Genomic DNA, 22910 nt, shown 5'->3' on the forward strand with positions numbered 1-22910 from the left:
AATTTTTCACATATTCCAGCTTCATGCAAATCAAATACATATATAGAACAGTACGGAGGAGCACAATTCTACAATGCTTCAGCTGATACAGCACAGAAGTTCAGTCAGTGACCTACTTGATAGGGATTATTCCTTTCAACATGTTTCGACACAAAAACTTTCTAACACATTAGGATGTATATTGTATACATTTCTCTGACATTAAGTGTAGCTTTGAAACTTTTGAAAAGCATCTGAGTTATGAACTTCTCTCTTACAAGCATTTTGGCTCCATGAAAGTAAATTGTATACAGGCAGTCCCCCGGGCTACGAACGAGTTCCGTTCCTGAGTCCGGCTTTAAGTCTGATTTGTACTAAGTCGGAACAAGTACATCCGGTATTATTTAGCGTCAGTTAGTCAAACATTTGTCTTAATATATAGTATACATTTTACCTTTCTATGCATATAAAACACTTAAGAAACGTATGTATTCCAATAATTAAACCACTGCGTTGCTTAGTAATAACTGTAGCTTTCATTGGGGCAGGCCTTTCACATGCTCCATTATTCTCACTTTATCCTTTAAAATTGTTCCAATCGTTGACCGACTGCAGCCTAATGCTTTTCCAATGACCGATGGTGTTTCAACTCTTTCCAAACGCTTTATTATTTCCACTTTATTTTCCCATCAATGGAACAGAAACATTGCAGGTGGTGGGTCTTGAGCTCTGCCGGCTCCCAAGGTCTGCTGGGTCCTAAGGACCACCACACTGAATTCCCCGGGTCCGAAAGTCCATCTCACTGAGACAGGTTAAATGGGACAAGTGGGGGCTGTGCTGGGCTTGGGTATTTGATCCTCCACAATATTCTGTGTGGGAATTTAAACTGGAGGTGGCAGAGTTTTTTTTTTACGATGTCGAGTTGTGAGCTCGACATCAACCCGGCATGGATGGTACGGGAGTCACTGGACCGACATCAACCCGGCACGGGAGCGGTCTGTCACTGGATCAAACTCCAAAAACTCCGTTCTCCAGAGCCCAGCGCTGATCTCACTGTGCCACCAGCCGACCGGAACGGGGGGGGGGGGGGGGGCTGGTGGTCAGGGTGAATCTTGCTAAGAAAAATTTAAGCCAAATACAAAGTTACACGCTCAACAAAGTGTCAACAGCAAGGACTTAAAATGTCCTTAAAATGGCATCGCGATCCGACTTAAAATGGCGGACGGTGTTCTCCTTCCTCGGTTCGTAAGTACGAGTTGTCCGTAAGTCGGATGTTCGTAACTCGGGGACTACCAGCATTCAATGAATCATAGCCCAATATTCACTCACAAACAACTTAACTGGGGATTTTATGTCATTTTCTGCTTGTTAATGTTATACTATCGACCTGAAAATAGTAATAGAATATGCAGTAAGTACGGAGCAGGCCAAACAGATCCATGGAGAGAGAAGAGTTGTTCGCTGGTAAGATGGCACCAGCGACCAACAGCAACACCCCGCAGGCAGTTCACATAACTACCAAATACTCTTTTTACTGCAGCCTGCAATTTCCTTCTGAAGGGTGTATTTTTTAGCTAACTAAACGATCTGGCATTTCTACGATCTCCTGGAGGATTCAGCATGGATGAGAGTAGAGAGTGCAATGGCCAGTGCATAATGGCGGAACATTGAATCCACGGTCAACTCCACTAATCTGCGCCGATTAAAGCATTGAGCAAGATTAAAATCATCGAGGACAAGAGCAGAAAATGAACAGATGTTCAGCGCCGTCTGCCTGTGTTTGACCAGTGCAGAAGTCTTGGGTCCCATGACGCCAGGTTCAGGAGCAGCTGGGCCAGCTTCACCTGCCTCAACACTGAACACGCTCTGCAGCTGTGAACTCACTTTCAGGGACTCTCTGGTTAATGTTATTTGTTAGCTTTCTATCGTTCACATGATTTATTCTTTATCTCCCCCCCCTCACATTGGGTATTGATGGTCTTGTGGGGGGCTATTCTTAAAAGGTTGTTCTATTGTGTTTGTTTTTCAGCTGCCTTGCAAGACGACGAATCCCAAGGTTGCATACTGTATACACACATTGAAAATAAATCTACTTTAATGTTTCAGGTTAATAATGTTTTTCATCAGATTTTTTTACCAGTGGCATATGGATTGACTGATATCATAACCAACAAATTCAGAGAATACATTTTGACGACAATTCAGTAATGAAGCGCTGAATGTTCCAAAGAAATGAAAATGTCAGCTTTTTTTATTTACTAGATGCAAGCCCAGCTCTAACTGTCCCAACTAGGAAGCTGGAGATAAGCTGCATCTTTGAATGATTTCCTTGCTCATGTTTCAACTAATGCTATGAGATCCGTAGTGTTCTGAATGAAAACTGAAATTTTCTTACACACTCTGCACCATCTTTCATGGATATTTTTTAACGCCGTAATTTTAAACACAACTGAAAGGGTTGATGAGCCTTTCACAGATCAGTCCAGAAGCAACCACTTTACTTTGAGAGTGGAGCCACATACAGGTGAGATCAAGTAAAAACAGCCTTCTTCAGAGGACATTAATGACCAGCATAGATTTAATGATATCCTAGTACTTTCAACGGTACCATCACTGAGGAAGGACCTTCAGAAATTTAGATTCAATAAATAAAAAGAACAGAATTTTAATCCATCAGATACCACAATGGAATTTGAACTCTGATCTGTAACATAGATCATAGAAATCTACTGCCTCAGTGGAGATGTGGAGAAAGCGAACCAGCTGAACAACTTCTTCAATAGGTTCGACAGCACAATCTCACCCTCACTGCAGAACTCCACACCAGGCTTACTTCCCTCACAGGAAAATAGCCACTCACAGGAGACCTGGCCCACGCCCAGGTTTACGGCTGCACAGGTGGAAGGTCAACTGAGGAAGATCTGTACCAGCAAGGCGGCTGGACCGGATGGAGTTTCCCCACGATTACTGAGGGCCTGTGCGACTGAACTGGGAGAACCACTACAGCGCATCTTCAACATGAGTCTAGATCAGAGAAGAGTACCCAGACAGTGGAAAACATCCTGTATTGTCCCGGTACCGAAGAAACCACAACCAAAGGAGTTGAATGACTTCAGACCTGTTGCCTTGACGTCGCACGTGATGAAGACCATGGAGCGGCTGATAATACAGAATCTGAGGCCACAAACCAGGCACGCCCGGGATCCGCTTCAGTTTGCGTATAAGGAGAAGGTGGGAGTGGAGGATGCTATCACGTATTTGCTGCACAAATCACTCTCTCACCTAGATGGGGTCAGTTGTGCTGTGAGGATTACATTCCTCGACTTCTCTAGTGCCTTTAACACCATCCAGCCCAAGATCTTAAAGCACAAACTAACGGAGATGGGAGTAGACTCTCACATGGTGGATTGGATAGTGGACTACTTGACAGATAGACCTCAGTATGTGCGGTTGGGAGACTGTAGGTCTGACACGGTGGTCAGCAGCACAGGAGCGCCACAGGGAACCGTACTCTCTCCGGTCCTGTTCACCCTGTAGACATCAGACTTCCAATATAACTCGGAGTCCTGCCATGTGCAGAAGTTCGCTGATGACACGGCCATAGTGGGGTGTGTCAGGAATGGACAGGAGGAGGAGTATAGGAAACTGATACAGGACTTTGTGATATGGTGCAACTCAAACTACCTGCGTCTCAATGTCACCAAGACCAAGGAGATGGTGGTGGACTTTAGGAGATCTAGGCCTCATATGGAGCCAGTGATCATTAATGGAGAATGTGTGGAGCAGGTTAAGACCTACAAGTATCTGGGAGTACAGTTAGACGAGAAGCTAGACTGGACTGCCAACACAGATGCCTTGTGCAGGAAGGCACAGAGTCGACTGTACTTCCTTAGAAGGTTGGCGTCATTCAATGTCTGCAGTGAGATGCTGAAGATGTTCTATAGGTCAGTTGTTGAGAGCGCCCTCTTCTTTGTGGTGGCGTGTTGGGGAGGAAGCATTAAAAAGAAGGACGCCTCACGTCTTAATAAGCTGGTAAGGAAGGCGGGCTCTGTCGTGGGCAAAGTACTGGAGAGTTTAACATCGGTAGCTGAGCGAAGGGCGCTGAGTAGGCTACGGTCAATTATGGAAAACCCTGAACATCCTCTACATAGCACCATCCAGAGACAGAGAAGCAGTTTCAGCGACAGGTTACTGTCGATGCAATGCTCCTCAGACAGGATGAAGAGGTCAATACTCCCCAATGCCATTAGGCTTTACAATTCAACTGCCAGGACTTAAGAACTTTTTTAAAGCTATTATTAATGCTTTTTGAGTTAGTGATTTAGATGCATAACATATTATTACTGAGTTAAGTATTGTATGTAATGAGTTTTTGCTACAACAAGTGTATGGGACATTGGAAAAAAATGTTGAATTTCCCCATGGGGATGAATAAAGTATCTATCTATCTATACACCTCTATTAGGTCACCTCTCATCATCCGTCGCTCCAAGGAGACAAGGCCAAGTTCACTCAATCTATTTTCATAAGACATGCTCTCCAATCCAGGCAACATTTTTGTAAATCTCTTCTGCACTCTCTCTATAACCTTCTGTGGGCAAGCTAATTCTGGATTCAAAAAGCAAGGTCTCCTTGGATCCCATACGTCATTAATTTCTCAATGAGCCTTGCATGGGGAACCTTATCAAATGCCCTATGTAAATATGTAAAAAACTACATCCACTGCTCTACCTTCATCAATGTGTTTTGTTACTTCCTCAAAGAATTCAATTAGGTTCGTAAGGTATGACTTGTCCTTGAGAAAGCCATGCTGCCTATCCCTAATCAGATTATGGCTCCCCAACTGCACACAAATCCTGCCTCTCAGGATCTTTTCCAACAACTTGCCTGCTACTGAGGTCAAACTCACTTGTCTATAATTTCCTGGGTTATTTCTACTCCCTTTCTTGAACAAGGGAACAACATTTGCAACTTTCCAATCCTCCAGTACTTCTCCTGCCCCTATTGATGACACAAAGATCATTGCAAGAAGCTCGACAATCTCCTGTCTTGCTTCCCACAGTAGCCTGGGGTAAATCTTGTCCGGTCCCAGTGACTTATCTAACTTAATACATTTCGAAAGCTCCAGCGCATCCTCTTTCTTAATGTCTATACACTCAAGCGTTTCAGTCCACTGTAAATCATCCCCACATTGCCAAACTCCTTTTTGTTGATGAATACTGAAGCAAAGTATCCAGTAAGTAGCTCCGCTACCTCCTCCAGTTCCTTGCACGTTTCCACTCTTACTCCTGATTGATCCTATTTTCACACGGCTTATCCTCTTGCTCTTCACATACTTGTAGAATGCCATGCGGTTTTTCATAATCCTGCTCACCAAGGCCTTCTCATGGTCCCTTCGAGCTCTCCTAATTTCATTCTAAGCTCCTTCCTGGCACCCTTGTAATTTTCTAGAGATTTAACAATACCTAGTTTCTTGAACCTTTTGTGAGTTTTTCTTTTCTTCTTAACCAGATTTTCTACATCTTTTGTACACCATGGTTCTTTAACCCTATCATCGTTTCCATGCCTCAATGGAACATGCCTATGCAGAACTCCATGCAAATGCTTCCTGAACATTTGGCACATTTCTGCTGTACATTTCCCTGAGAACATCTGCTCCCAAGTTCCTGCATCATATTTCTCCCAACCTCAATTAAATGTTTTCCCAAATTGTCTGCTCCTATCACTCTCCAGCACCATGGTAAAAGAGATAAGCATTGTAATTACTACCTCCAAAATGCTCTCCCACAGAGATCTGACACCTGATCAAGTACAGCTTCTCCTCTCGTTGGCTTATCTACATATTGCATCAGGAAACCATCGTGAACACACCTAACAAACCCCACCCCATCTAAACCCTTTGCTCCAAGGAGATGCCAGTCAATATTAGGAAGGTTAAAATCACCCATCACAACAACCCTATTATTATTGCACCATTCCAGAATCTGCCTCCCTATCTGCTGCTCGATGTTTACATTACTATTGGGGGGTCTATAAAAGATACCGAGTAGAGGTATTGCCTCCTTCCTGTTTCTGACTTCCACCCACAATGATTCAGTAGACTATCCCTCCATGCCATCTTCCTTTTCTGCAGCCGTGACACTATCCCTGATTAGCAGTGCCACTCCCCCACCTCTATTACTTCCCTCTAACCTTTTTGAAACATCTAAAGCCCAGCATACTCAGCAGCCATTCCTGCCCCAAAGACATCCAAGTCTCTATAATGGCCACAACATCATAGTTCCACATATTGATCCAACACAACATGTAATAGAGGTTGCATAGAATAGTACAACACAGTACAGGCCCTTCATCCCACAATGTTGTTTTGATCTTTAAACCCTGCCTCCCATATAACCCCCCACCTTAAATTCCTCCATATACGTGTCTAGTAGTCTCTTAAATTTCACTAAAGTATCTGCCTCCACCACTGACTCAGGCAGTGCATCCCAAGCACCAACCACTCTCTGAGTAAAAAACCTTCCTGTAATATCCCCCTTGAACTTTCCTCCCCTTACTTTAAAGCCATGTCCTCTTGTATTAAGCAGTGGTGCCCTGGGAAAGAGGTGCTGGCTGTCCACTCTATCTATTCCTTATAATATCTTGTATACCTCTATCATGTCTCATCTCATCTTCCTTCTCTCCAAAGAATAAAGCCCTAGCTCCCTTAATCTCTGATCATAATGCATACTCTCTAAACCAGGCAGCATCCTAGTAAATCTCTTCTGTACCCTTTTTAATGCTTCCACATCCTTCCTATAGTGAGGCGACTAGAACTGGACACAGTACTCCCAAGTGTGGCCTAATCAGAGTTTTATAGAGCTGCATCATTACCTCGTGACTCTTAAATTCTATCCCTCGACTTATGAAAGCTAACACCCCATAAGCTTTCTTAACTACCCTATCTACCTGTGAGGCAACTTTCAGGGATCTGTGAACATGTACCCCCAGATCCCTCTGCTCCTCCACACTACCAAGTATCCTGCCACTTACTTTGTACTCTGCCTTAGAATTTGTCCTTCCAAAGTGTACCACCTCACACTTCTCCGGGTTGAACTCCATCTGCCACTTCTCAGCCCACTTCTGCATCCCATCAATGTCTCTCTGCTATCTTCGACAATCCTCCATATTATCCACAACACCACCAACCTTTGTGTCGTCTGCAAACTTGCCAACCCACCCTTCTACCCCCTCAGCTAGATCGTTAATAAAAATCACAAAAAGTAGAGGTCCCAGAACCAATCCTTGTGGGACACCACTAGTCACAACCCTCCAATCCGAATGTACACCTTCCACCGCGACGCTCTGCTTTCTGCAGGCAAGCCAATTCTGAATGCACCTGGCCAAACTTCACTGGATCATGTGTTACTCCAGTAATATGTACATAAACACTCTAAAAGACATTTATAAGTGTACATTAATAAAGTCTTTCCTGCCCTTGGCCTACTCAAACTTTCCATACCTGCATTTAAGTTTATGCAGTTGCAAGTTATCACAGTTGTAAATCTAATCCCTTCTCATAAATAACTGGTTCAACCAACCAACCATAATTACATGTGTATGTTTATACATAAACTTTGGAAATGCTGTGCAAGTTGCTAAGCTTGTTTGGTGCATCGCACCATACTAATGCAAGCCCCAAGGTCATTCATTTACAGGGATTTTAATTAAAAAATCATTATTTTTTAATTTAAAAAATTATATCCCTGTCAATTGTAGTAGGAGGGATGGAGTACAAAATGCCTTGGTTTTGATGATGGAAGATCAAATCAATAGAAACCCACAAATACTAACCTTAGGCAAGAATAGAAAATGGAGGTTAGAAAAACATCGATGTAGTCACAGTAAACTCCATGTCTATATGCACAGACACTGGGTATAAGAGAGCATAATTTTACAGGCGAACTTGGGGCGAAAACCACTATGAACTGACGCAGCTGATACTTCACATTACTTTTCCGTTGTGATGGGAATATGCTCGTTCTTCCCATTTCTATATTACTGGTGAACAAAACACATTCCTGACCTGTCTAACCCATGCAGACTAAAAACAGCTTTCTCAGCACAGGCAGAGCAGAGCAAATTATCCTCAGCAGTTGATCCAATTGAATTACAAATTTGCAAATCTGCAATTCTGAACCTATTAACAGATTCAAAATATCAGCTGTAAATCAAAACTGCATGCTGCAAAGTCATTGTTCAGAATAACAGGTGCAATTTGTACCCAATGCTTTAAGTGCAGTTCACATTGAATAAAAGTAAAATAAAATTAGTTTCACAGCTTATGAAGAATATATTGGTCTTGGGATGATCCAGCAGGATTCCTGGCTGAAGGGATTATATTCACTTAAGTATTAGTCAAGTAATAAGTTTAACAGGCAATGCAATTTGACTGTTGACATAGAAACTTTGTAGACAGATAGAATAAAAGTATTTCTTCTGATGGGACAGTCCAGAATATTAAAAAATAATAGAACTAGAGTGGAAGCGCTTCTTCAAAGGACAGTGAAAATCTGTACATCATTCAATGTCTGTAGTGAGATGCTGAAGATGTTCTATAGGTCAGTTGTGGAGAGCGCCCTCTTCTTTGTGGTGGCGTGTTGGGGAGGAAGCATTAAGAAGAGGGACGCCTCACGTCTTAATAAGCTGGTAAGGAAGGCGGGCTCTGTCGTGGGCAAAGTACTCGAGAGTTTAACATCGGTAGCTGAGCGAAGGGCGCTGAGTAGGCTATGGTCAATTATGGATAACTCTGAACATCCTCTACATAGCACCATCCAGAGACAGAGAAGCAGTTTCAGCGACAGGTTACTATCGATGCAATGCTCCTCAGACAGGATGAAGAGGTCAATACTCCCCAATGCCATTAGGCTTTACAATTCTACTGCCAGGACTTAAGAACTTTTTAAAAGCTATTAATGCTTTTTGAGATAGTGATTTAGATGCATATCATATTTTTTACTGAGTTAAGTATTGTATGTAATTAGTTTTGCTACAACAAGTGTATGGGACATTGGAAAAAAAGTTGAATTTCCCCATGGGGATGAATAAAGTATCTATCTATCTATCTATCTATCTATCTATCTATCTAAAATTTTAAAATATTATTAATTCAGTTTGTTGGGAAAGATTATTACGATCTAATTGAATGGCAGGACAGCATTAATCTTTGGTTAATGGAGGTAAACAAAAGTTAAGTATAAAAAAAAATAAAAACACAAAATGCTGGCAGAACTCAGCAGGCCAGACAGCATCTATGGGAGGAGGTAGTGACGATGTTTTGGGCTAAAACCCTTCATCAGGAGTGAAGTAACATGGGATGGTCAAGGGGGGATAAGAAGTGGGAGGAGGGATGAAGTAGAGAGCTGGGAAGTGATAGGCTGAAGGGAAATGGGCTAGGGGGAAGGTGGAGAATTATGGGAAATAAAAGAGAAAGACAGGTAGGGCTGGGGGGAGATTATAGTGAGGGGGGAAAAGAGAGAGGAAGAGTACCAGACTAAAATTATAGATAGGGATGGGGTAAGGGGGGGCAGGGGTATCAACGGAGGTCTGTGAGTTGAATGTTCATGCCAGCAGGTAGGAGGCTACCTAGGTGGGAGATAAGGTGTTGCTCCATCAACCTGCGTGTGGCCTCATCTTGATGGTAGAGGAGGCCATGGACAGACATATCGGAGTGGGAGTGGTCTGTAGAATTGAAGTGTGTGGCCACAGGGAGATCCCGCCACTGCTGGAGGACCGAGCGCCACTGTTCGGCAAAATGGTCTCCCAGTCTATGGTGGGTCTCCCCAATGTATAAATGGCCACATCGGGAGCACCGGATACAGTAGGTGAAGTCACCAGTTGACTCGCAGGTGAAGTGGTGCCTCACCTGAAAGAACTGTCTGGGGCCTAGGATGGTGGTGAGGGAAGAAGTGTGGGGGCAGGTGTAGCACTTCTTCCTTTTGCAGGGATAAGTGCCCGGAGGGAGGTCGGTGGGGAGGGATGGGGGGGATGAGTGGACAAGGGAGTCGCGTAGGGAGCTATCCCTGCGGAAAGCCGAGAGTCGGGGGGAGGGGAAGATGTGTCTGGTGGTGGGATCCTGTAGGAGGTGGCAGAAGTTACGGAGGATTATACGTTGGATCTGTAGGCTGGTAGGGTGATAGGTGAGGACCAGGGGGACTCTATCCCTGGTGGGCTGGTGGGGGGATGGGGTGAGAGCAAAGGTACGTGAAATACGGGAGATGCGATGGAGGGCAGAGTTGATAGTGGATGAAGGGAAGCCCCTTTCTTTAAAAAAGGAAGACATCTCCTTTGTCCTAGAATGAAAGGCCTCATCCTGAGAGCAGATGTGGTGGAGGCGGAGGAATTGAGAGAAAGGGATAGCATTTTGGCGGAGGAATTGAGAAATATATTGCTTTAAAGTTGTACTCTACAGATTCTGGTTAACTGCATTAGGTTAAAGGAATGTGCCAATAAATGAATGGTCAATGGTCAATGCTTGTGTATTTAGCCCAAGCAACCTCTATCAGATCTTCTCTCACCCTCCACTACTCCAGTAAAGACATCCCAAGTTTATCCAACCCCTCTTTATAGAACATGTTCGCTAATCCAGGCAGCAGCCTGGTAAACCTCTTCTGCACCCTCTCCATCCTTCCTATGATAATGGTACATCCAGAACTGAAAGCAACCTAACTAGAGTTTCACAAAGCTGCTTTGTAACTTTGACTTCATTCCCTAAAGGCAAAAATACTATGCGCCTTCTTTATAAGACTATGAGAGACAAAGACAGGCAGTATCTTTCTCTCCTGGTTTAAATATCTGATTCTACAGGGCATGCATTAAAAATTAAAAGTTAGTGGGAAGACAGGATTGGGAAGCTTTTAAAAACTAACAGAGAGCAACTATAAGAGTCATTAGGAGGGAAAAGATGAAATATGAAAGCAAGCAAGTAATGTCAAAGTGGATAGCAAAAGCTTTTTCAAGTGTGTAAAAAAAGAGATGACAGTGGATATAAGACCGCTAGAAAATGAGGCTGGGGAAATAATAATGGAGGACAAGGAGATGGTAGATGAACTAAATGAGTATTTTATATCAGTCTTCACTATGGAAGATGCTGAAGGATGTGAGGGAAGAGAAGTGAATGCAGTTACTATTACAAGGGAGAAGGTGCTCAATAAGCTGGAAGACCTAAGGGTACATGAGTCACCCGAGTCAGATGAACTGCACTCTAAGGTTCTGAAAGAGACAGCGGTAGAGTTTGTGGAGCCATCAGTAATGATCTTTCAAAAGTCATTGGACTCTGGCATGGTGCCAGAAGACTGGAAAATTGTGAATGTCACTCTGCTCTTTAAGAAAGGAGGAAGGCATCAGAAAGGAAATTTATAGACCAGTTAGGCCGACCTCAGTGGTTGGGAAGATACTCAAGTCAATTGTTAAGGATGAGGTTATGGAGTACTTGGTGACACAGGACAAAGATGGGATAAAGTCAGCATGGTTTCCTTAAGGGAAAATCTTGCCTGATGAACCTGTTGGAATTCTTTTGAGAAGATTACAAGTAGGATAGATAAAGATGCAGTGGATTATGTATATTTGGACTTTCAGAAGACCTTTGACAAAATTAAGAGCCCATGGCATTACAGGAAAGTTACTGACATGGTTAGAATGTTGGCTGATTGGTAGAAGGTAGCGAGTGGGAATAAAAGGATCCTTTTCTGGTTGGCTGCCAGTGATTAGTGGTGTTCCACAGGGGGTGGTGTTAGGACTGCTTTTTTTTACACTATATATCAATGATTTGGATGATGGGAATAGATGGCTTTGTTGCCAAGTTTGCCGATGATACAAAGATTGGTGGAGGGGCAGGTAGTGTTGAGGAAATAGCTACACTGCAGAAGGATTTAGTGGCAAATGAAATACAAAGTTGGAAAATGTACGGTCATACACTTTGGTAGAATGTGCAGCGTATTTTCTAAAAGAGGAGTGATGCAGCATCAATAACTCTTGGAGACATGAGGCGAGATATAGGCTGGAAGAAAGAACAAGCAGCAATTGACCACCACACTACATCCTGGAGACTGAGGCCGGGGCTGTGTCTCCAATTGCCTTTATACCGGGGTCTGTGGGAGGAGCCACAGGAGCAGTCAGCGGGGGGGGGGGGGGGGGGGGGAGCGTGTCCCAACCTAATAGTTAATTTGAAGGTAGAATCGGAGGTAAGAAATGCAATGTTAGCATCCATTTCAAGAGGTCTTGGATACAAGAGCAGGGATGTGAGGCAGAGGCTTTATAGGGCACTGGTGAACAGTTTTGGGCTCCTCATTTAAGAAAAGTTGTGCTGGCATTGGAGAGGATTCAGAGGAGGTTCACAAAGATGATTCTGGGAATGAAAGGGTTATCATACGAGAAAGGTTTCATAGCTCTGGGTCTGTACTCGCTGGAATTCAGAAGGATGAGTGGAGATCTCATTGAAACGTTTTCAATGTTGAAAGCCCTAGACAAGGTTGATGTGGAAGGGAAGTACCCAATGGTGGGAGAGTCAAAACCCACAAGAGGGCACAGCCCCAGGATCGAGGGATGTCCATTTAAAACAGAGATACAGAGAAATTTCTTTAGCTAGAGGGCGGTGAACTTCTGGAATTTATTACCATAGGCAGCTGTGGAGGCCTGGTTGTTGGGTGTATTTGAGGCAGAGCTTGATAGGTTCTTCATTGGACATGACATCAAAGGTTACAGGGAGAAGGTTAGGGAGTGGGTCTGAGGAAGAGGAAAAAAAAGCATGAGCCATGATTGAATGGTGGAGCAGACGCAATGGGCCAAATGGCCGAATTCTGCTCCAATGTCTTATGGTCTATGCACTTAAGGAGAGATGGAATAAATTTAAAGACGATGTGTGTGGCAAATGTTCTCTTTTTTTTAAAACATGGAGAGTGGTGGATGCCTGGGTGATGGTGGAAGCAAATATGATAGCCACTTTCAAAAGGCGAATAGGCACATTAATGCACAGGAAATGGAAGGATACGGACGTCATGTAGGCAGAAGGGATTAATTTAATTGGGCATTTGATTATTAACTTAATTTGTTTGACACAGCATCACGTCCTGAAGGGCCTGTTCCTGAGTTGAACTGTTCTACAGTATGTTCTAAATTACATAATGAGAGAACCTGGGAGTGCCTCAGATATCAGCTTCGATCCACAGATACTGGTTTGTATGGAATAACTGCACAAAGGTAATGTTGCTTAAAATTGAGTGGAAAGGAGCATAAATAACTTCAGCCAAGTTACTACTCTTCTACATATAAATTCTTTGATGTAGCTCTGTGGACCTTAATCAAAACAAATATCCATGTGCTCATGGGATTCTGCATACCCACTATTTCCTGTATATTTCTCTTACAATAGGAAGTACCAGGAAATGGACAAGGAGTAAGAGAAACCAAAGGATTAAACTGTGCTAATGAAATCACTTAGACCAAACGCTGAGAGTCAGTGAGCACTGCATGAGATTTCACAGCTACCAAGTCCCTTACTCCACCTTCAGTATTCCATCAGCATACAGCACCATGGCAACACATGTTGCAGAGCTCCCGATATTTGGCACAACTGGGAGAACCCAAAGTCCTGTAACTGCTTCTTGCACAGATGCTACTAGCAACTTCTGTTACCTGAACTCCTCGGCCACATTTCCCACTTGTTACAAGCCATTGCTTATTGGTGACTGAGTGAACAAGGTCACAAAGGATTTGCAGCAACATTGAAATTCAGATTCTGACATTACATGTTTAGCATATGGACAATGCATGGTAACATAAAGAACAGAATGCTGCCTTATTCTCCAATTGCATGCAACACTGGAATATACTGTTCAAAGTAAATGATGGATCTTTAAAAATTCTATAGCAAATGGGTATCAGTTTTGCTTTTGTTTAGAAGAGAAATCTTCTAAACTCCAATATATGCTACCCAGGGATTTTATGCTGCTTCAATTCTCTGGTACATTCTCTAACCATTGATGATTAAATAACAAAATGCAACCAAATTTTTTGAGTAAATCATTCTTAATTTTGTTTAAATTATTTGATGTATCTTTATCATTCTTCTCTCTAGAAAGCAGCCATTTCTGAAGCATCATGTTTTTGATCACCTTTCAGGGTACCATTTAGTAGTTTGCTGTTATTGTGCACCATTTCACAGCGAATACCAACAAACTACTCTATACATCAAACACCACACCACAGCACACAGAAACAACCTTCAGAAAACATCTCTATGATCATTGCATATTCTTCACACTGATATCATTTCCTTCATCAAATGAACTCTCAAAGTTCAGAAATGCAACCTAAGCACTGGATCATCTCAGTTATAATAGTACATTACATGGCATTTTTAACATGGCAAAGGGCCCCCAGTATTTTCATGAAAACCATAATAAATAAAGTCAATACAGAGCCAAAGGAGACCACTTTGTCAAAGAGCAAAATGCTGCTTCTAATGAAAATCCAAAATGAAACAGAAAATGCTGCAGCTGGTCCTGGAGGACACCTTCCGAGCTTCAGCCTCAATTCTGGATACAACAAATGCTGAACACTGGTTACAGCCAACGCTATAGAACTGGCACAGACTCTCAGTCATTGCTCGAAATCCCAGTAAAGTAGCTGAAGCCAATATAGAGCACCCATTTGGCTCTTTGGGCTGAAGATGTGTGCAAATAGTTCAGCTTCATCTTTAGCAATCACATTACAAGACCAAAGAATCAGAGGATGCACTTGGAGCCACCTCTGCAGAACAGTTGTTTAATTGTACTCCACCATTCATAAATTGCAAGATCTCTTTTATCTATCCATTGCATGCCATTTAATATGGATGTTGTACATTTACCAGAGTTACCACTTATTTTTCACTGTTCCCAGCAACTCTAAGCAGTCCCCACTGAACAAGGGTCACACTTCTGTGTCCTGCCCTTCAGGCAAGTGGTTCGCTTTCACTGAATGATTAAGCATATTCAGCTTTAATTTAGAGATGGGCAGTTTCAGATCTGTATTAGGTCACTTCCTGTGCAGCCAGCAAGTGGTAAGTAGGAAAGCACATTGGCTGGTAGAAGACCAAAGGTTTATGTTAGGAATGAAAGTTTCTATCTAAAGGTATCAATAAGATTTTGCTGAAATAGAATGTTATTGTTAAGTTTATTAGACACTAATCTAGATGCAAATGATTTACACATACTACTTATCCATAGTATTTACTTGTTGGAATCTTATCATATTTATCTGCAGGAAATTTAATGAAGTTCTTACTTATCTGTATATATTTACTTGTGTGAATGGAACAATGTGGTAATTCCACTGTATTACTTATTCACAATGTCATGCCAGAGTCTGCAATAAAACCAAGGAGCAAGGAGGCTACATCATGTCATTTTTGAATGGAGTTTGGCTGTCTATTTGATGTTACAACACCTCAGCGAGGGCAGTACACTCTGCCTTAATTGTATTGGAGGAGTGTGGGAAATGCTTGGCCATATGGTTACATACACAGCGGTATATGTTTCTGTTATTTCATTTAGCATCCATGAGACATTAGGAATACTATTAACAACTTTTTTTGATCTGTTGGATCTGCTGAGTCTAATCCACTGCATGTGATTCCAACAATGAAAAGCCATAACAAGGCAGTCAATTCCACCAATGGTGTTGGGGCAGGTGGATCTGCAACAGATACATCAATTAAGTTTATATTTCATATCAAGTCACTGCTAGAGATCCAATTTGGCAGGTGTGTTCTTTAGCTAACACTGGTAGCTAAATGAAATGCTACCGCTGGTGATGAACAACGAAGTCCCCCAAGCACAGTAAATTCTGCTCCCTTTCATCTGTATTTGTTCTAAATGTTGAGTGACTGACTAGTGAGGGAGGTGAGCAGATGCTAATCAAGAAGCTGTTCCGTTGCCCAAGTTGGTGCAGTCTTTCATTGATTCTGTTATGGTTATAATCATATTATGGATTTATTGAGTATGCCCACAAGAAAATGAATCTTAGGGTTGTATATGGTGACATACATGTACTGTGATAACAAGTTTACTTTGAACTTTGAATTATTGCAACAAGACTTCATGGAGCCAGCACTCAATCTTCAAGATTCCCAACATTATTCCTTCCTACCCACTTAACACTGTACCCCTCTCTCTGGTCGGTCTGCCCTGCCAAGAGAATGGATACACTCAGGGACCGTGATAGAAGTGTCCATCAGGTATGATTTTCAAAGTTCAATTACAGGCTGTTGTTTCACCAGTCAGTGCCTTGTTTAATGTTGTGCAGTCAGCCAGATTTAATACTTTTTCTGCTAACAAGGCAGTTATAACACAACATGTTGGCTTCCTAGGCAGTTTCAGACTGTTAAAAACAAACTGCTGGAAGAACTAAGCAGCATCTGTGGAGGATAAAGGCAGGTCAACATTTTTTAATCACAACTAAATTGTGACTGGAATGTGGGCATGCCTTGAAATGAATTCACAGTACTATAGTAGAATGGAGACACAATGCACACTACCACCGAACTCCTCCAGAAGGGAGTTTATTGCTCTGGATTGCAGCATCTGTATTTTCTTGTGCCAATATCTCAAAAGGCACAAGATTGCTGTAGATCTTGAACCACAAAGAGGCCAGACAACACAGGAATGATAGATTTCCTCTCCTGAACTAAACGATGGACCTTTAATGATAACCTGTTACTTTTGTAATAACCCTTATTAGGCCAGTCTTTTTGTTTTAAAACTACAGATCATTAAGCTGCAATTTGATCTTATGAATTTGAGCTCAAGTCCAATACATTAATTCTACACTGCATCATCAGGCTACCCTTAATAAGTAAACTAGCCTCCTCGGAAATCAGAGGAATTAGAACCCACAATTCTGCTTAGCATATCTTGCTCATTAATTTTTGAGACATTCATGATCATTTCAACAACAAACCAAAGAGAAAGCAAAATGCAAACAACTGGAGGAACTCAGTGGGTCAGGCAGCATCTGCGGAGGGAAATGAACAGTCGACATATCAGGTCAAGACTCTGCACAGGGATAATTATCCCTAACCAAATAGAAACCCTAATTTCCACACCTTGTACACTTGTCCTCATTAATTGGTTTGTCAGCAACAGAACTCAAAGTGTTTACCAGTGAGAAGGGCTGTTTCAAAAGGTATGCAAAATCTATTCATAAAATTTACTAGCCTGCTTTGATAACTGTCAGGTTACATTGTATATCAAGTAAATACAGCTTTCTTAAATTGTCTATGAACAGTAAATGCCATTACTCAAGACAATTCCACAAAAATAAAAACTGCCCTAAATGTTTTATCCCTGTCCATTAACCTTTAATTCAGAGACTTAAAGAAGTAATAAGCAAATCTGATTGCTTTATGCAGACAGCAAAGTTTGTCAGCACACTCCAAAGATTAAATAACAATTACTGACAAGCTAATATTTATTTAATAATCTAAATTTTACAAAAACTGAGTTCTGATAACTGTTGTAAGTAATCCTTTCTTGAATATGTCTGACTCAAATCCCTGCAAAAAGCAACAAGGATGTGGTAGCTGTGGAATGCTTGAAATGTAAATAGCACTCTCAACAAGCCTGAACATGCAGAACCCCTGTACAAATCAAGGCACACCGAACATTCCAGATTAAGGTCTGCCTCTGAGTTTATTTACTCTTCAAATTTCTGTATGGCAACAGCATAGGAGAAAAAACAGAAAACAGCTGATTGAAATGGTTCAAGGTGAAAGGGGATCACTTTATTAGCTGCTGCCAGCATTAATGCTCTGCCTACTCCTCTGCTTGGACCATTATCAGATGAATCACTGCACATTTAGAACCACTAGCTTTCCAAACAACTTGCATTAAAAAATTACTTCAGCTCATTTGGCAGAATGTTGACATATGGTCAAAACTTTGCCAAGTATGACATTTTCTCACATGGCTCCCTGGCATTTTAAGGTGGAGAGGAATCAGTCAAGAAAGCTGCAAATTTCGGAAGGCTCCGTTACTGATAGACCGGTATGGTTGCAAGAGAGATGTATGAACAGTTAGAGACACAAAAAACTGCAGATGCTGGAAACTGGAACAAGAAATAAAATGCTGAAAAATCTCAGTGTGTTGAGCAGCATCTGTGGCCTCAAACAAATAATCCCAGCTTCAGGGTCTAGGTCAGAGAGAAAGATCAAAGAGGACAGGCGATGGGGGTGCCAAGAAGAACAATGAAGGAGTCAAAATGGCTCCAGCATTTATGAGGAATAAGGTAAATGTACAGTTAACAGCCTTGGAACAGAACAAATGTAGAGCTTGCTGCCCAGCTGAGGTAACAGATTGTGTGCATTGTGTTCAAATTAAGGGACAAAACAGTGAGAGATTGGATTTAATGCAAGCATACAGATATTTTGGCAGGAATGGAAATCAAGGATAGACTTCATCAAGGATCAACCTGATTCACCATATACAATTACACATATTAAGAGTTTGCATGGTGTGTTTTGCTGCTATATGTAACAAAAACATTCAACAATTATAGGATAAAGGATTATATACAGAGAGGGTAAAGTACCAATATGGAATAGAATGCACATCAATACAGTAATTTTATGTATTGCACTGTACTGCTGCCACAAAAATAAAAATCATGACATATGTGAGTGATGGTAAACCTGATTCTGATAGGGGTCTCTGTTGTGGACTGAGAGTGGCAGGGAGAAGGGAATCATAGTTGGGAAAAGGAGAAGGAGAAGGTGGAGGGGAGAGAGTGGGAAACATCACAGAGACATTCTGCACTGATCAATAAACCAACCGTTTGGAATCAAATGACCTTGCCTGGTGCCTCGGCTGGGTATGTCTGCACCAGCACCATCCTTCCACACTGGCACTCCTTCTCTGCCACCTGTCCCACAGTGCACCATACATGCCATTCCCAACATCCTTTGCTCCCGCCAGATTTACAAACTTGCTCTCCACTCCATGTTGACAAATACAATACTGTACAAAACTCTGACACCTTAACTACATACATGTGCCCAAGACTTTCGCACAGTAGTGTACATAAATACCATCATGTAGCTATAATGTAAACAGCATTATAAAAAGAATTTAAAGTGGTTACAGTGCAGTGACTAGATAGGTAGAAGATTGGGAGAGGGTGGGAAGGGGGTTGAGTCTAACTAAAGTGGTTGCTTGGAAGAAGAAATTTTTAAGGTGGTGTGAAGAATTTATTTTAATAGCACTGTCCAGAAGGGAGCATTAGCAAAAGAGAGTTTCCTGTGTGGGTAGTGTCCACAATAATTTTCCCGCCCGCTTGTTTGTCCTGAACAGATGCAGGTCTTGAAGTGATGGTAAACTGGAGCCAATGACCTTTTCAGCTGAACTGACAGTTAGTTGTAGTTTAGTATATTCTGAGAATATGCTACACCAATCTAGACAGTAATGGCTTATGTGAGGATGCTCTCTATGATGGCAGTGTAGAATAGCACCAGTATGTTCTGGGGAAAATGGAATTTTACTCTACTTCTATCTTCCGGTTTAGGATGGCGCTGGTGAGACAAAGCAATGCTTACTAACAGCAAACAAATCTACAAACAGCCCTATTTCTCTGCAATCAGTAAGTAGTCTGTAACTTTCCTTTCAGAGTTGTGCTTTTGAACCACCTCCATGGCCTGGCATTTTTGCAGTGTGAACTGGAGATTCGAAGGCACAGTAAGTTGTAGTATGCTACAGAAAGGCTGAATCAAGGTGGCAGGGCCTGGGTCCCAGAGAGAGGAATGAGTCAATGTTTGGCCGATTTAAGCACAGGCCAGATTGAAAAGGGCGTGTATGGCCAAATCCAGGTGGAGGGTCCCGGGCCCGAGAACAAGGAATGAGCCAATGTTTGGCCATTACTGCAGTGGAATTGGATCCAAATCAAAGTGGCACATCCTGGGCCGGAGAGTGAAGAACGAACCTATGTTTGGCCGCTTTAAATGCAAGGACAGACTGAAAAGCTCAGGACGTTGGGATCACAAGCCAGGTACAGGTTGGTGTACAGCTCGCTGCTCCCCAAGGTTTACTTGTCTTTGTGCTGAACTGAACCTGCGGCCTGCAACTAATGGGCTCCTGGACTGGCTACAGCCACGAACTAGCTTTGCGACTACAGACCCACTAACATGAACTTTAGTTCCGAGTTTCATCTGTTTACACGATTTGTTCTTTTCTTACCGCCCCCCGCAGTGTGTTCTATTCAGTTTCTATGTTTTGTGGCTGTCTGTAAGAAGATGAATCTCAAGTTTGTATATAGTATACAGTACACACTTTGGTAGTAAATGTACTTTGTAAGAACTACATCCCCGCTGAGTATTTTTGTTAATAAAGGAGTTAATGGTTGTCCCACGAGTTCCTGTGAAATAATGATGTGAAGGAACCTGAGTATTGAAATGGTGCTAACTGTAGAGCTATTGATGATGAATTGGTGGAGAGGAGACACATTTCTCCTGAAGCCGGTGTGCATCTCCATTTGGAAATAGAGATGCTTTTATACTGTAGATTCAAAGGAATTAAATTTTAACTCATCTAAACGAAGTACAAGACATCCATGTGATTTATGGACTGAAAAAAATCATGGAAAAGTAGAATCGAACACACTTGAAAACGCATGTGAATGGGACCCCACCGCTATATACAGGCTTTATTGTTAGGAAAGACCTAACTTATGACAATTCACCCTCACATTTTAAAACATTTCTGAAGATAGCAATAACAACAATAATATGTTTCATGGTATTTATTAATGGCTGGATGCCATATAATATATTCTAATAGTTTGGTGTAATGGTGATTATTCAATGGGAGATTTACAGCAAGAGTATGTATAGTAATGCAACATACATAGGTTATCCTGGACAATTGGCTCATGGACAATTACCAAATAAGGAAACTTTGCTTAACCCAAGGACTGCCTGTATGAACAAAAAGCATCTGGAACTGAATAGAATGACCTGCAAAAGCATCCCAGAAGGACTATGGGTAATCCTTTTTTGGAATTATAGTGATTGGCTTAAGGCAAGTACGAGGGAGGTTTGTAAGACTGTCCTCACTGAAGTGAAGCATTGGGTGTGGAAGAGGACAGCATGAACAACAGTGAATACTATAGTTTAAGGCAAATCAACATGTATGAATAATTTCTGATACCAAGTTAGCTCTGAATAACATTCTACCATGTGGAAATTTCAGATTTTAAATAAATTCATGGTCACAAAAGAGTCAAGCATGTTTTCCTTTGAGGATATTTCAGATTACATCTTCCTTTACTTGTAATGCTTCCCGTTTTAAACCTAAACCCTTTCCCTCATTATCAGACATACAATAAGAACATGCCTGCTTGTTGCATTACAAGATACAGACCTGAGCGATGTTGGCCTGAGAAGCAAGGCGAATCATTATGTCTAGTTTCTCCAGTTTTACATATATTGGGTCATTGTACTTCACAAAGAACACCTTTATCTCTTGCTTTAGGATCTCGGGTCTGAAAAATGAGAACATGCATGATTATTGCATAGCTGGGGAAAAGAAAACACATACATCCTTTGTTCCTTCAAACACCGTGTCCTTACTTAAGCACAAGAGACTGCAGATGCTGGAAATCCAAAGTAACACACACAAAAATGATGGAGGAACTTAGCAGGTGAGGCAGCAACCATAAAGAGGAATAAACTGTTGCAGTTTTGGGCTGAGACCCTTCATCAGGACCTTTACTTATCTGCAAGTTAAATCCATGCTAACTTTTTGTATTAAAAAGCTTGAAGGAATTGGCTCTGATGTGATGAAATTTCATAATTGCTACACCTCTGTATCTCATTATTATTTTCCAAAAGTACTGCAATTGACTGTTTACACCTCCAGCTGCTGAGTGCAAAGGTATTCCCTCAAGGAAACAAGGGATGAATTAGAAAGGTTTTCTGTGTTCCTCCCAAATGTCTGTTACAGAAAGGAAGTTGCATAATTGTTATAAAAAATGTATTAGTTATGCATAATTTAATGTACACTTGCCTCAGGTTGCAATATCAAGATCCTTCCAGAATTCAAATGCAGAATCATAACTCACTCTCTGGTACTGAAGGATTGCTGGATATGCGGAGGCTAAATATGGGGGGGGGGGGAATTAAATCTTTGCCTCTCAGCCAGATAGAAAAGATCCTATAGCAGCTCTTTCAAATAATGTGAGTATACTCCAGTGTGCAAAGAACAATGTGTAAAACAGAATATAATGAAAAAACCTCCACTCCAGTCCTTCAAATTCTTAATAAAAATAGATAAAGCTCATTTACAATAGATCTCTGATCATCCAGCACCCTTGGTGCTTTGGAGGGCTGAATTATCAGTCATTATTAGACTAGCACAGTTTCTGAATGTTACTGTTTTGGATGTTACTCATTTTTTTGGATGTAGTCCATGTAATTGTTTTGGCATATTGTTTTAGGATTTTTTTGTCATGTGGAGGCGCAACTTATTTGCTGGTCGAAAGCTGCTTCTGTCATGCTGGTCAGTGATTGGTTCACTTAAAGTTTGCAATGCTCTTTTCCCCATTGGTTGGCTTGCAAGCCACAGCACCTATTTCATGTTCTGGGCGCCTTTCGGGCTATAACTAGCTCATGCAAGAGGTACGCCCTCTTTCTTTCCTACCATTCACAGGACCCACTTCAGGCTGAATTCATGACCAGCCCTGAAGGACCACTGGAAAACAGTATTGAAAATATAGGACCCCCCCACCACATTTATTTAGTTAAGTATCTGTTCATAGCATGCTTAGTTCTTCGGCTTTATAAATCGGGGAGATTTAGCAGAGTACCTGTTCAATTAAAAGGTACAGTATAATGGTTTTAGTAGTTTAGACAAACACTTTTTTTTAAG

At 41.8% G+C, this 22910-nt stretch overlaps 1 protein-coding gene across 3 annotated transcripts in view; it reads right to left on the reverse strand.

Moving 5' to 3' along the window:
- The window catches only part of ap2b1 (adaptor related protein complex 2 subunit beta 1), a 283798-nt gene that overhangs the window by 188327 nt on the left and 72561 nt on the right, over nt 1-22910 (reverse strand). For all 3 annotated transcript variants that reach the window (XM_073053794.1, XM_073053796.1, XM_073053795.1), the window contains exon 8: nt 21405-21525. In XM_073053794.1, the coding sequence (XP_072909895.1) occupies nt 21405-21525 (121 nt within the window). The remainder of the gene's footprint in view (nt 1-21404; nt 21526-22910) is intronic.

The sequence above is a fragment of the Hemitrygon akajei genome, chromosome 8 (assembly GCF_048418815.1).
Source record: "Hemitrygon akajei chromosome 8, sHemAka1.3, whole genome shotgun sequence".
NCBI classification, from domain to species: domain Eukaryota; kingdom Metazoa; phylum Chordata; class Chondrichthyes; order Myliobatiformes; family Dasyatidae; genus Hemitrygon; species Hemitrygon akajei.